Here is a 13,994-nt window from a genome sequence, read left to right on the forward strand (position 1 = left end):
TGACCTAAATTGACCACTCTGCCTTACCAGAGCAAATTCAAATGAATCAATCCAGTCTGTCACAGACAGGTCCTGGCCCGCAGGAGCATTGCCCCTCCCTATGACATGTATCAACTAATTGCAATGTGTCTTGCTTCCACCAATTCCCACGATGATGATGATGATGATGAATATTATTATTATTAAAGCAAACACCAAGCCTTTTTTTTATCAGTGCCAAATTGCCTTGGGCTATAATTGAACAAAGTGCCTTTCTGGTTTTCAAAGTTTCAAATGACCTATGAAACAAATGGCCAACATATTTATGATTAAATATCTAAGATGAAAGCTTTACAAATGGATGCTTTAAAGATAACTATATTGTAAGTTTGATGTTTCTATGAATCCCACATTTCGAGAGACACTGAGCTGGGATTGGGCCTTTATTATGGCATGCATGAAGCAGGAAAGCAGGTTGTTTCTATCTTAAAGGCCTAACAGTAACTAATAGCAGTGTTATTTTTCCACAAATAAGCACTGCCAAATATCATCAGAAGGTGGCAGTATTCCCCATACAAAGTCTATTTGGTACATACAGAAAGAGCTACAGGTTAAAATAAGTGCGATTATAACAGCATGAAAAAACATATTATACAATTATTTTGAAGTCGAAACTGAAACTAATCTTGTAATCAGGCAGGGGAAACTCTTGTCACTCACCAACAAGGCAATTTAATAAATTTATTATTTTATGCGCTTGCATAACATTTGCAGTTAATTTCAGTTTTCGGGTAAAACTTAACTGAGTGTCGGGTAAATAAACCTTGGCAGACGTTTTATACCCCATGGCCCAAAGGCTACATCTGTTTTCAGTGAGTGGTATACAATTACAATACAACTATTTTCCAAAACGAAACGGGACAATATTTGTATGCAACATAACTTTAGCTTGCTCTGCTACACTGAACATTCATAAGAACTACAATAGTGGCCATTTAAAAGCGGATACTAAGCAGCCAATAGGAGTATAACATGTTCTAGCTGTCGCCGAAACGGGAATAGAGTGAGTAGAAGCAATCTGGGGCTGATTTAACACAGTCAGCAATACAAGCAAGCAAGTTCGATTCTCTCTGATCAAGTTTGACTTAACTGCCTAAATGCCGAAAAGCCATCAATCGAAGCACTTTTGGTGGCATATGTCTTATGTGTGCTGCTGAGTGGTAAGTTTTCTTTTTGTTTTCTCCATACGACTGAACCTGCCTCGCTGATTATTACTGCCAATATGACCTACCGTTACTTTGCAGCGCGTTGTAGGCTTCTGTATGAACTGTGAATAGGCTATTTAATTTAAACCAGTGTATTATTGTGTCAAGTGAATACTTTATTCTATCTATGGTGTTAACATGGGTGCTGTTGTTTTTACCCATGTGGGACATTGGCCTTTGTCAGAGCTAGCGATAATTTGACATTATAAGCAAGTCGTAGTATCCACGGTAGCTATAAATTCTGCTATTTATCTTAAATAAATGTGACATTCATTTTCTGGAGGCCCATTTTTCAATTCAGCTATAACTTACGCTTGTCAACATGAAGCTTATATGTATATGCTACGACTAAAGAGTCTTTAGCGCCCACATTTTTTAACATCTTTTTTTAAATTCACGTCAGTTGTATTGATTTTCTTTTCTTTCATAGTTGTGTGTTTTTACAACTTTTCCCGTTAAGAATATTTTTAAAAATGACTTCATCGTCCTTTGCACGCTTCCTGGCTTGCAAGACTTCCTTTGCATATACGTCGTTGACACGAAAGAAGAAGTAGTCTAACTTGCATACAGTGCAGTCTTATCCGTAGCTGTTGAATGTGAACAGTGCATGTATTGTCTGTTCATTTGTTAACAACATAACGCGAAATAACGCCTGTTCGTTATGGAATGTCAGCGACAGCCCGATATCTGTTCACATAAAACGATATAGGCTATACTGCCCAGATACCACCACTATTCGTTGCGAAAGAGATGTGTCTTCCATGCATTGTGCATATTTTTATTAGAAAAATGTAGCCTGCTATCTGATCTAGAAAGACCACTCTCAGTTAATTGCACTGGACACATATTCTCTAGCTGTTTCGTGGTGAGAACAATGATAATCTTTAGACTGTTAAAGTCGAATCATTCACAAACACCACATGCTATTCATTGTTTAAATAATTGGTTGCTTGTATGGCCACACGACCTTATGCTTAGCACAACATACAGAACTTCAATTTTTCTATTATTTTTATGCAAGTGTTGATTTCTCATATGCTAAAACATGTAGGTTTCTTCAGAAGCTTTGGTATAATCTGTTATATCAGGGACATATTTTATCCAGTCAGATAAAGTATAGTAGAAATAATGTATTAGTAATGTCATGTTCATCTGTCCATATATGTCTGTTGTTATTATTTAAATTGCACATACATTAACGCACCCACAACCCAACAGCCTGCAAAAGAAAGGTACTTGTCCTTAGTGATCCCTGGGGTTAAAGCAAGGGCTATATTCTTCATTGGATTGTACACTTTCTGAGTTAATGAAAACCCTGCTTGTCCTTTTGATTTTAGTTTCATGTCAATTATTTAAGTGTTCTTTTTTTAGTAAAATGGAGACAAAAAAACACTAAAATGTTTGCATTATACATAGCATTCAAGAACATTTTATTATTACAGACTAATGGGATATATTTAATTTGTTTCAAGTGTTCTATACATTAACAGTATTAATTACATTATACGTACAAATTTGAATTCAGTGGTCTACCTGATATAAAAATATATTCTAGAATTTCTTATTCAGGATAATCAGACAGGATTTAACGTGTTCCCATACCGTTTCCAGACACTCTGAGTATGGAACAGCACGTTAGTGATGATGAGCAACCTGTAGTGTTTAGAGACGAAAACAAGAGGAGGAGAAGGAAGATGAAGGCTTTCACCTCCAGCTTCTCAAAGGAGATGGATCAGATAGCCATTGAATTTGTCCTCCCCACCACCAGCAAACCTCGGAAGAGCCCAGACACGCTACAGCTAGACGTGGTGGGGAACTGCACGGTCGAGCAGATCAAGGCCCAAGTGTGGCTGAAAGCTGTTGCTGCCAATCTGTGCCCCGAATTCTACCAGAAGTACACACCCGACCACTGCATCTTACTTTACCAGAAGAAGGGAAACTGGTGTGAGATCTACGATAAGCACCAAGTGTTTCAGACCCTGGACTGCATTCGCTACTGGAAGGCACTGAAAAGAGATCTGGGTAGGATTCATCTGGCCACCAGGCCTCAACCCACTGAAGAGTCTGTTCAGTATCAGAAGTACCTGAACTACCTAATCGGGTATGATGTCACTGACGTGAGCAATGTACACGATGATGAGCTGGAGTTCACTCGGAGGAAGTTACTAACCCCCCGGAAATATGAGCTCACGGACAGAGATCCTAAGCTTTACTCCATGGATCCTTTTGTAAGCACAAAGCCACTCCCAGAGTACCTTCTCAGCAAGATTACCAACAACAACATTCTCCTGGTAATACACACTAGCACCTCCAGTCAGACTATCAAAGTGTCCATTGACGATACCCCTGTGCAGGTTCTTCAGTGCTTCTTCACAAAGATTGCGAAAAAAAGGGCACTGCTGGGTTTTTCAGAGGAGGTTGGCGAGTCCGATTTCATCCTGCGGGTTTGCGGCAGGGAGGACTACATTTTTGGAAACCATGCCATTACAGACTTCCACTGGGTGAGGCAGTGTCTGAAGACTAGTGAGGAGATTCACCTGGTGCTGGAGACCCCACCGGACCCAGAGCAAGACGTGGTCCACAAAGAGGACTGGTCCCTTGTGGATGACTGCACCGGTGTGGCTGGCTCCCATGAGCAGCTGACTATCGATGAGAAAGACCATGAGAAGGTCTTTACCATCTCACTGTGGGACTGCAACCGAAAGTTCCGTGTCAAGGTCCTGGGCATCGACATCCCTACCTTGCCTCGCAACTCAGAGCTGATCGTTTTTGTGGAGGCCAGCATCTTTCATGGGCAGCAACTGCTGGCCCAGGAACGGACATCGTCCAAGCCCTTCACTGAGGAGGTGCTTTGGAACTCCTGGCTAGAGTTTGGCATCAAAATGAAAGACCTGCCCAAGGGAGCTCGGCTGAACCTGCAGGTAAACTGTGGAAAGGCCCAGACTCAGACCTCCAAGGGGGTCTACCCAGACAGCAGTAGCCAAGAGGGAAAGGCCAAGACCCGCTTGCTGTACTATGTCAACCTGCTGGTGGTGGACCATCGCTGCTTGCTCAGACAGGGTGAGTACATCCTGCACATGTGGAAGATGCCAGAGAAGAGTGAGGACCATGGCAGCGTCAACGCCGACAAGCTCACCTCCGCCACCAACCCGGACAAGGACAACTCCATGGCCATTGCCATCATGTTGGACAAGTACTGCTACCCCATCGCCTTGCCCAAGAGCCGTGAGATGCCTGAGGCTGAGAGCGAGAGGGGGCAGAGGGTGATGCCCAACCATTTACGGAAGCAGTTTGACCAGATCGTTGCCACTGACCCACTGTACCCGCTTAGCCCGGAGGACAAGGAGCTGCTCTGGCACTTCAAACAGGAGTGCATGAGGCTCCCTAAGGCCTACCCCAAATTCTTGGGTTCAGTGAAGTGGGGCAAGCAGGAGGCGGTGACAGCCACACACCAGCTCCTGGAGAAGAGTGACACTTGGGACCGGAGCCCACTGGACGTGGGCCTCGCCATGCAGCTACTGGACTGCCACTTCTCTGATGCTAACGTTCGCACCATGGCTGTTAGAAAGCTGGAGACACTGGCTGATGATGATGTCCTGAGGTATCTGCTGCAGCTCGTACAGGTGAGATGCAATCTAAAAAATCCTGCTACATTTATTACATAGAATAATAGTTGAAGAGAGAGAACATTTTTTGAAATGTAAAAAAAAAGAAATGAAAAGGAAATCGTGTCATATTAACAAAGTATCTATTAAACTTTTAAGAGTGATGTATTTATACAGCACTGTATCAGAACTTATACTAGGGAGACACTGCCTCCGTATCTGCATAGTTTCACTTGTGAGATCCAACATATGTACAGTATCCACCTACAGGTTTACTGGCAGCGGACTGACCCAGTATTTACATGGCTTACATATGAGACAGTGGCAGACTACCAGTAATTTGAATAAGCCAGCTGCACTGCTTAAAACAATGAATCCATGGTCTGCCATTCAAATCAGCTTTCAGATCACTCTGTCATTGAAGACTCTTTGTATTATTGGTGGAAAAATTGTGTATGAAGTCATTTGCACACTGATACATTCACACAAGAAGATAGCGTTGTTTTGCACCACAGTAATATTTTCAGTGGTGCTCTAACTTTTAGCATAACTATCACTTTTTGCAATTTCTTTTATCAAACTTGCTGTCTGTTGTTGCCAATCTGTTCTGTGTAGGCTGTGAAGTTTGAACCATACCATGACAGTGCATTAGCCAGATTCTTACTGAAGCGAGCTCTAAGGGTAAGTCCTACCTATTCTCTGTCTTCATCATTGAAACACTTACTTGGGACTGATTCTAAGACTATGGTAGATACGATGGGGATGCATAATATTATCAAGACATCCAGTGAGCAGAAGTTTTGCAGGCAAAACACACATTACAACAGAGCATCTCTGAACACACAACGCATCAAACCTTTAAGTGGATAAGCTACAGCAGTAGAAGAAAAAATATACAAAAAGTGTAGGCTCATTAGTATAGGCACATCTGTATTCACACACATACCACAGAAACTGCTAGAAGTCTATCCAAGGGTACAACTGTTCTACATCTGATTGTCCCACTGTCATCCTGACCCTCTGACAGAGCAAGCGGATTGGCCACTTCTTGTTCTGGTTCCTGCGTAGTGAAATCGCCCAGTCCATGCACTACCAGCAGCGCTACGCAGTCATCCTGGAGGCGTACCTGCGGGGCTGTGGCGAAGCCATGCTCCAGGACTTCCGCAAGCAGGTGGAGATGACAGAGGCCCTGCAGAAGGTGACCAAGGAGATCAAGACCATGTCCGCTGAGAAGTACGACGTGTCAATGCAAGGTAACCCCAGGAAATCTCAAGAGTATTACTGGAGTATTGCGCTAGGCATCCAACACACTGTTCACTAAAGTAAAAACAGCAGCATTCCATTATAGTGAATCATTTATATTATGTCTCTGCTCTCTCTTAGCTGTTGCCGGGTAACATTATTCGAAGTCCCCTTGGTTTGACCTGGTTTGTCCTATTGCCTGATTTATGCTCCATATATCAGCAGGTTACTTCAAAAAAGTGAAGTGCAATCATTGCTGCTACTGTATCATAAATTAATTGTTGCATACAAACATTTGAACATAACTTGGACCCACCTGCATTGATCAAGATTGTAGACCATAAACAAATGGTCCAACCAACATGAGTGGATAGCACAAACACAGCTTCCAATCAGGGATATATATGCAGTTGGTATTTTTACAGGTGCATTCTCTTTTATTTGATAGTTATACTTTCATACTCACATAGTATGAGTTCCATAAGTATTTGGACAGTAACACAATTTTAAAGGGATGTACGTAATTCCTATACAATTCACTTGATATCGATGCAAATACCCTCAAAAAAAACTGTGGGCTGTCAGCCATGAAGGCATTACAGCCCTCTAAAATTATGTCACTGTCCAAATACTTACGGACCTCACTGTATACCACAGAAAAATACCTTGTTGTCTCTAACTTCTGGTTTTCTGTAAATTTCAGTTGTTTTTCAACTGCGGCAGAAACTGGAGAATTTACAAATATCAGGCCTGCCGGAAAGCTTCAGGGTTCCCTATGATCCAGGCCTGCGAGCCGGAGCTCTGGTGGTGAGGTTGACCCACACTGTTCCACCCTCTCTTCCTCTGCCACAGGGGTCACCAAACCTTTTCACCTTCAGTCTACTTATCAACTTTCCCCAATGTATTTTAATTTAATCTCACTTTCACTGTGAAATTCCATTTTTAAAGTAGCCCAGTTATTTTGTTATAATTCTACTTCCAACAACAGAAGATAGATAATCCTTGAAACACCTTTTATCCATAGCCTGACATCCTTCATTAATGTAGCTGTAATTTGAGAGGCATTACTGCCTGCTCTCTGTTTGCAGGTTGAGCAGTGCAAAGTGATGGCGTCCAAGAAGAAGCCGCTCTGGCTCCAGTTCAAGCGAGCTGACCCCACCACGCTCTCCAGCGACACCATTGGGATCATCTTCAAGGATGGAGATGACCTTCGCCAGGACATGCTCATCTTACAGGTGTGCCCATCTTCCGGTGTGCAGCACAGGGCCAACACAGCATTATCTTTGAAAAACCTTCTCACCTCCATCTTACGATGGAAACTTTTTACATTTAAGGAAAACATAAAGCGTGATCTGTTATATCTCAGTGGAATTCCATGGAGGATCACTCACCTTACTGCTGACCTGACTGTGTTTTTCTGTCGCCTAGATTCTGCTGATAATGGAATCTATATGGGAAACAGAGTCACTTGACTTGTCTCTGTTGCCATATGGTTGTATTTCAACTGGAAATAAAATAGGTAAGTTTTCTTTCTGTAAGTGCAAGCTAAGAAAAGCCTTTTATAAAGGGTATTTTATTAAGGCCCTAGATAAAACAAGTGAAGATGAATTTTTGTGTGCAATGTACGTAAAAATTGGCTGACCAATAGTCACCCCGGACTCTTACACTCATAAACTTGTGTACACAAGCACCAGAGTTCCCTTTTATCCAATTGATCATTACCAAAAATATAATACATTAATCTTGATAATTTACAGTGTACAATCATGTAACTTACTGTACCATCAAATCCAGCATTGTGCCAATGTTGCTGACACATCTGCTAAGCTTGTGGTTTTTCACTGTATGCCTGCTACCAAAGTCATTGGTGATTCATATTCACTACACATAACATTCACTGCAAGAGCATGTGGCTGCATGAACAGTAAGTATTCTGAAATACTTAAGACTGGAAGAAATGCATTTATGTGACACCTTTGAATAGCTTTTTAAAATAAGAATTGTTCATTGAAATTGTTTAAATGAAAAAAATGATCTTTGAAAATTGTATAGGTTCAAGCCTAGGCAATGTTGACTGGGAGTGAGCAGAGACAGAACACAATTAGGGGGGCGGGGGGTGAAGTCAGGCTGGGTTCCTTGGGTCTCTGCACCCGGCATAGCTCTAGCCTTTCTGCTGCCCTAGGCGAGATACTGGGGGACTTTGGCCTGGAACCGGCTATGACTGCCTCATTACTTCTTCTTACAGACAGACCAAACTCTCATTCAACTGACACTAGCTCTTGTGTAGTACTGGGGAACAATTTTGTGGAAAATATTTAATTAAGTGAAGTTAGAAAGTTAGATGCTTCAGAGGAGTGAATGTATTTCAGTTTTCTTCTGAGGAGTCAGGTTTCTTCTGAGGAGAACTAAAGAGGCACTGGAAAGAAAGAGAAAACTGGAAAGAAAGAGAATCTCACACTGATCCCTAAAACATTGTGAATAAGTGTGACCCCTGAACACAGTAGGGTGAATGTTGTCCCTGCACAGGAATGATCGAGATCGTGAAGGACGCCACTACCATCGCCAACATCCAGCAAAGCACTGTGGGAAACACGGGCGCCTTCAAAGACGAAATTCTCAACCAGTGGCTGCGAGAAAAGTGTCTGAGTGAAGACAAGGTCTGCCATTTCCGCTCTTGCAACTCCTTTGTTTCTAAACCGAGAGTGTGTTGCTATATGTGAGATAGGAAGGAAGTGCCCCACCAGACCACTTCCGGATAGCTCTGTACTAGTGTGACTGTTGAGAAGGAACTGCGTTGTGATCTCTAAACCTTGTGAACTATCTGGATACAGTAGTACATGAGATGAGCCATCTAAGTAAATAAATAATGACCTTGGTGCCTAAGCTGTGGAAGAGGATGGTTAGTGTGAGGGGTCGATATGGGTCACATATGACCTACCTGTTACTTGTTTACAGTATACAGTTACAGTGTACATGCAGTATACAGTTACAGTGTACATTCAGTTGTTTAGCTAAAAATGTACTTGGTAAGTTCCATGTATTAACATGAGCCGGGCAACATTTCAATAAGGGGTCACAGAAAATGTATTTACCCATAAATCATTGCTTTACAAAACACTGAAATACATGTATAAACAAAATATTCTTAAAAGGTCAAATATTGTTCCCATTTCGAAGATCGGGATACCCTGTAGGCAGGTTGGGAATCTTTATAGACCATCGTCTATTTTGATGGTAGAAGATGCATGTAAAGGGGATGGTCAGAGATTGAAGGATCTAGGTTGCAGGACTTGTATCACTGACCCTTTGAAAGAGAGTTGACGGGTACCCTTTACCCGTTCTCTAGTTCCAGCAGGCTGTTGAGCGGTTTGTGTACTCCTGCGCGGGTTACTGCGTGGCCACCTACGTGTTGGGGATTGGAGACCGTCACAACGACAACATCATGATTACAGAATCAGGTACTCGGTGCTTCTCTGTACTCATTTGGGTATGCACACTCTGTGGGTGGTGACAGTAAACAATCTCCCTGCTTTTAGGTAACCTTTTCCATATTGATTTTGGACACATACTTGGAAACTACAAGAGCTTCCTGGGGATTAGCAAGGAGCGGGTCCCGTTCGTGTTGACACCAGACTTCCTCTATGTTATGGCAACAACTGGAAAGAAAAGCAGCAGCCCTCATTTCCAGAAGTTTCAGGTGCAGAAATCTCAGTCCTGTCCTCTCCACATTTCTATTTCAACATGGGTGTAACATGAAGAACAAAATGTCTGTGATATGAATTATTTCATGTTTTTGGATATATGCGTGCATGCTTATTTGGGTGGGTGTTCATGCACACAAATGTATACGTCTACATGTTTGTATACTCTGTACAGCTATATGAGTGTCAGGTTCTCCTGTCTCTTGTCAATATATGTGTGTGAATATAAGTGTGACAGGACATGGGCCGTGTGTATGTGTGTATATGTGTGTGTATGTATGTGTATATATGTGTGTGGGTGTGTGTGTGTGTGTGTACCTGTGTGTGTGTGTGTGTGTGTGTGTGTGTGTGTGTATACGTGTGTGTCATGATCTCCCTTCCCTCTCTGACAGGACGTGTGTGTGAAGGCCTACCTGGCTCTGCGACACCACACCAACCTGCTGATCATCCTGTTCTCCATGATGCTGATGACGGGCATGCCTCAGCTCACCAGCACGGAGGACATCGAGTACATCCGCGAGGCGCTGACCGTGGGCAGGGCCGAGGAGGACGCACAGCGCCACTTCCTGGACCAGATCGAGATCTGCCGGGACAAGGGCTGGACCGTGCAGTTCAACTGGTTCCTACACCTGGTGCTGGGAATAAAACAGGGAGTGGAGAAGCGGTCTGCTTAGAGGTGCATTTCCCTCCTGCTTATAGGGACTGCAGTTTATTTTAGTTGTCTATTCACCCAAATGGTAGACTACATTTAATCTTAAAGCAACTGAAAAAATAAACCCTTAAAAATTACATTTTTAGAGTCTTGTAACCTGTTCATTTGGGTACTGTACATCTTGCACAACAGTAAACTTAAATTCCCCTCGGCTAAACTTTTCTAGGTTCACATGTTTTCTAGTCATAATACCGGCCCGTTGTCTGACTGCTGTCCTGACTTATCAAAAGTTTAACTGTTGATAAAATGTGCTCCCCATTTGTGTTGTTCATTTATGTATTAGCTGATTTTATGTCATTTTTAACAAATAGGCCATATTATTTGGGGAAAAAAAATATTTACTGAGTGATCGCTTTATTAGGTAGACCTGTACACCAGCTTGCTAATGCAAATATTTAATCAGCCAATCATGTGGCAGCAACTAAATGCATAAACGCATTTAGTCATGTTTTTCAGACCAAATGTCACAATGGGGTGTAAATGTGATCGAAGTGACTTGACTGTGGAATGTTTCTTGGCACCAGACAGCCTGGTTTGAGTATCTCAAACTGCTGATCTCCTGGGATTTTCATGCGCAAAAGTCTCTAGAGTTTGCAGAGAATGGTGTGAAAACAAAAAACATCCAGTGAGCAGCAGTTCTGTGGGTAGAAACGCATTGTTAATGAGAGGTCAGAGGAGAACGGCCTGACTGGTTGAAGTGGACAGGAAGGTGACAGTAACGCAAATAACCACGCATTACAACAGTGGTATGCAGAACTCTAAACAGATAATGTGTCAAACCTCTAAGTGGATAGGCTACAGCAGCAGAAGACTAATAAGTCTAATGCATACCTAATAAGATGTTCACTGAGTGTATATACAAAAATGAAACAGTACCCTCTGCTGGACAGACTAGTTCTGGGTAAGCCACGTTTCATCTGTTTGCACTGATATAGTCAAACAAATGTTCAATATATAATATGACAAATTCTGAATCAAGAAACCAGTTGTACATGTATTTATCATATTAGCAAATATTGAATGCTGCCCATTGTAGATTCCTTAAGTAATGTAATTGTTCATATTTTGCACTTGTAGGTTTTCAGTATCTGTTCTATTTTTTTTGCTTCTTATTTGTGTTTGTAAAAAGCATTTTGTGTTTTGACTATGGTGTCCAATACTGTAAGGTAATTTTGTGACCTTTCATATGCTAATTATTGACATGGCTGATCGATGGATAATTTGAAGGCTCACCAAGCCTGTTATAATTACTCACGAGGCCCGAGTGGAGGCTGCATGTGCTTCATGGTGTAGCAGAGTTCTCAGGGAATTTTTACATGTAATCCATTGTGTGAGATGCAGGGGTCTGGTTAGCCTCGCTTACCCACCATTTTGCAGGCCTACCTTACATAATATATCTGGCATGGACCCTGCTCTGAACTGAGGCAAATATGCATAGACGGCACCTAACTGCATGGAGGTGAATGGTCACTCCCCCCCTGGAAATTGAGAAAAACAAACTGACACATCCCACGGCCCCTGTTACACAAATCAGTCTTTGAGGGCCCCGGTTTTACACCCTCCTTTTACCTGGGTGTCAGAGGTGAAGACCTTCTTGGCCAATCAGTTGCACTAATTGTTCACTTAATTTTGTAGGAGAAAAGGGAACCAAGGCCAGATTTGGATTCAAGTACCAGATCCGAGTATTCTTGCCCCATTGCTTTATTGTCCGTTATCCCAGTTTAACTCTATGCTGTGCCAAGATGTGTTACCAGGCCAGACAGTAGGCTGGAAAGTGGGGGTATGGTCTTGGTTGTAGAGATGCTTCTTGGTGTCCAGTGTTAGTTGCTGGCATGACTGAAGATGCTACTGTAATGCACAATACCATACTGCTGTATGAGACCGGAGGAACAGGAGCTTTAGATGTGTGCTCCCCCTCCATTTTAGATCAGTGGTCCTTTCTCCTGGTCTCAGAGAGCCTCAGGGTGTGCTGTTTTTGTTTTTGCCTTAATATCAGCAACCCAAGGAACCAGGTGAGTGAGTCAATGGTGTAATTAACTGCTTTATTTGATCATTTAACTGCTTAGTAACAACAAAAGCCAGTACACCAGTTCGGCTCTCCAGGACCAGGAGTGAGAGGACCACTGTTTTTGATGAACTGCCTTAATGGAAATGGACTTTAATATGTTGTTTTTAATTCTTTTGAATAAAATCAGGAAAAGATGCTTGTTTGTGTTTCATTATATTATACATATATTCTTAAAGGACCCACTATCAACAAAAGCATTAATTTTGGCATACTGCATTTATCAGTGAAATGATGTTGAAAAGAGGGATTAAACCAAGTGTTTCTACTTTTATAAAGATGACTGGAAAATTACTGAGGAAATTCTGAAAAGTCAATTCTTTTTTAATCGGTTTGGATTGTGCTCTTATTTTAGCCTATGAGCTTAGGCACATCTTCATTAGGAAAAACAGTTCACAGAACTATTTTGAATGCAGCAGCTGCAGTGTGTTTCCTCTATGCACCTCTGTGTTTACCTGCTGGCCGAAATATGAGTGAAGCCCAAAAATCCCCACATTAAGGACGTCACCTGAACAAATGAGAGCTCAATGATTCAGTGTGCTGAGGAAGTAGGCTCCAGTGAAAATGGAGGACAGGTCAGAGCTGATTCATGCCCGCTCAGCCAGCTCTATGGAACCACAGCCACAGAGAAGTACCATTAATTACACTTTCTCTGCTGTAGGAACACAAAGCAACTGCACATCTGTAGAATTTCCCAAGGTGAAGTGTAATGGGGACTGTAGGACTCTCTGTAGACTGCAGATGCTAAGCGACTGAACGCAGTGTCCATTACCAAACTGAAGAGACAGTGAGTCCGTCTAACCGTCCAGAGAGTGAATGTTAAACTGGTCATTACTACATTTTATTGGACACACATCCACCTCTAGCCAATGACATGTGGGGACGCGAGTTTCGGCATCAAAGTCTGGACTGTTCCACACCGCCTTCCTTCTGCTTCGTGCTCAGGCAGGACGGCGAATCGCGCATCCACATGATGAACAGTGACAGATGTGGGTCAGCGTGGGGGCGGCAGCACCGCAGAGAAGAACAGGACGTGACCACGTCAGTGCTGATGTGGCTGCACCGTACACAGCTGTACTCTTCGGCTGTGGTTGGGAGTAAAAGCCCCATCACCATACCCATTCCTGCTCACCTGCATGGGCTACCTGCGAGACTGTGATATCTGCCACTCACTTCCACTCCTGCTGTTATCTTCCATTCTATTGGAGGTGGAACAAGTTATATGCAACGCTGTAGACCACAGGTGTCAAACTCCAGTCCTGGAGGGCCGTAGTGTCTGCTGGGTTTTTGGATGTTCTCTGCACTGGTGCTTCAATTAAGTCTTCAATTGGCTAAAGACTCCACAAACCTTGTTCTCGAGGTCTTAATTGGCAGCTGATTGAAAGGAAACCTCAAAAACCTGCAGACTTGGAGGCCCCTGGGAAT

At 42.7% G+C, this 13,994-nt stretch overlaps 1 protein-coding gene across 1 annotated transcript; it reads left to right on the top strand.

Moving 5' to 3' along the window:
• The first annotated feature begins 1,006 nt into the window (after positions 1-1,006).
• Positions 1,007-12,708, top strand: pik3cg (phosphatidylinositol-4,5-bisphosphate 3-kinase, catalytic subunit gamma). The gene is made up of 11 exons (XM_061251841.1): positions 1,007-1,199; positions 2,856-4,867; positions 5,465-5,530; positions 5,877-6,102; positions 6,795-6,898; positions 7,180-7,326; positions 7,520-7,610; positions 8,618-8,748; positions 9,438-9,549; positions 9,628-9,788; positions 10,185-12,708. Exons 2-11 carry the CDS (start codon positions 2,867-2,869, stop codon positions 10,464-10,466), a joined length of 3,321 nt encoding a protein of 1,106 aa, XP_061107825.1. The 5' UTR covers positions 1,007-1,199; positions 2,856-2,866; the 3' UTR covers positions 10,467-12,708.
• The last annotated feature ends 1,286 nt before the right edge of the window (positions 12,709-13,994 follow it).

Source organism: Conger conger, chromosome 8, assembly GCF_963514075.1.
Source record: "Conger conger chromosome 8, fConCon1.1, whole genome shotgun sequence".
Classification (NCBI taxonomy): Eukaryota; Metazoa; Chordata; class Actinopteri; order Anguilliformes; family Congridae; genus Conger; species Conger conger.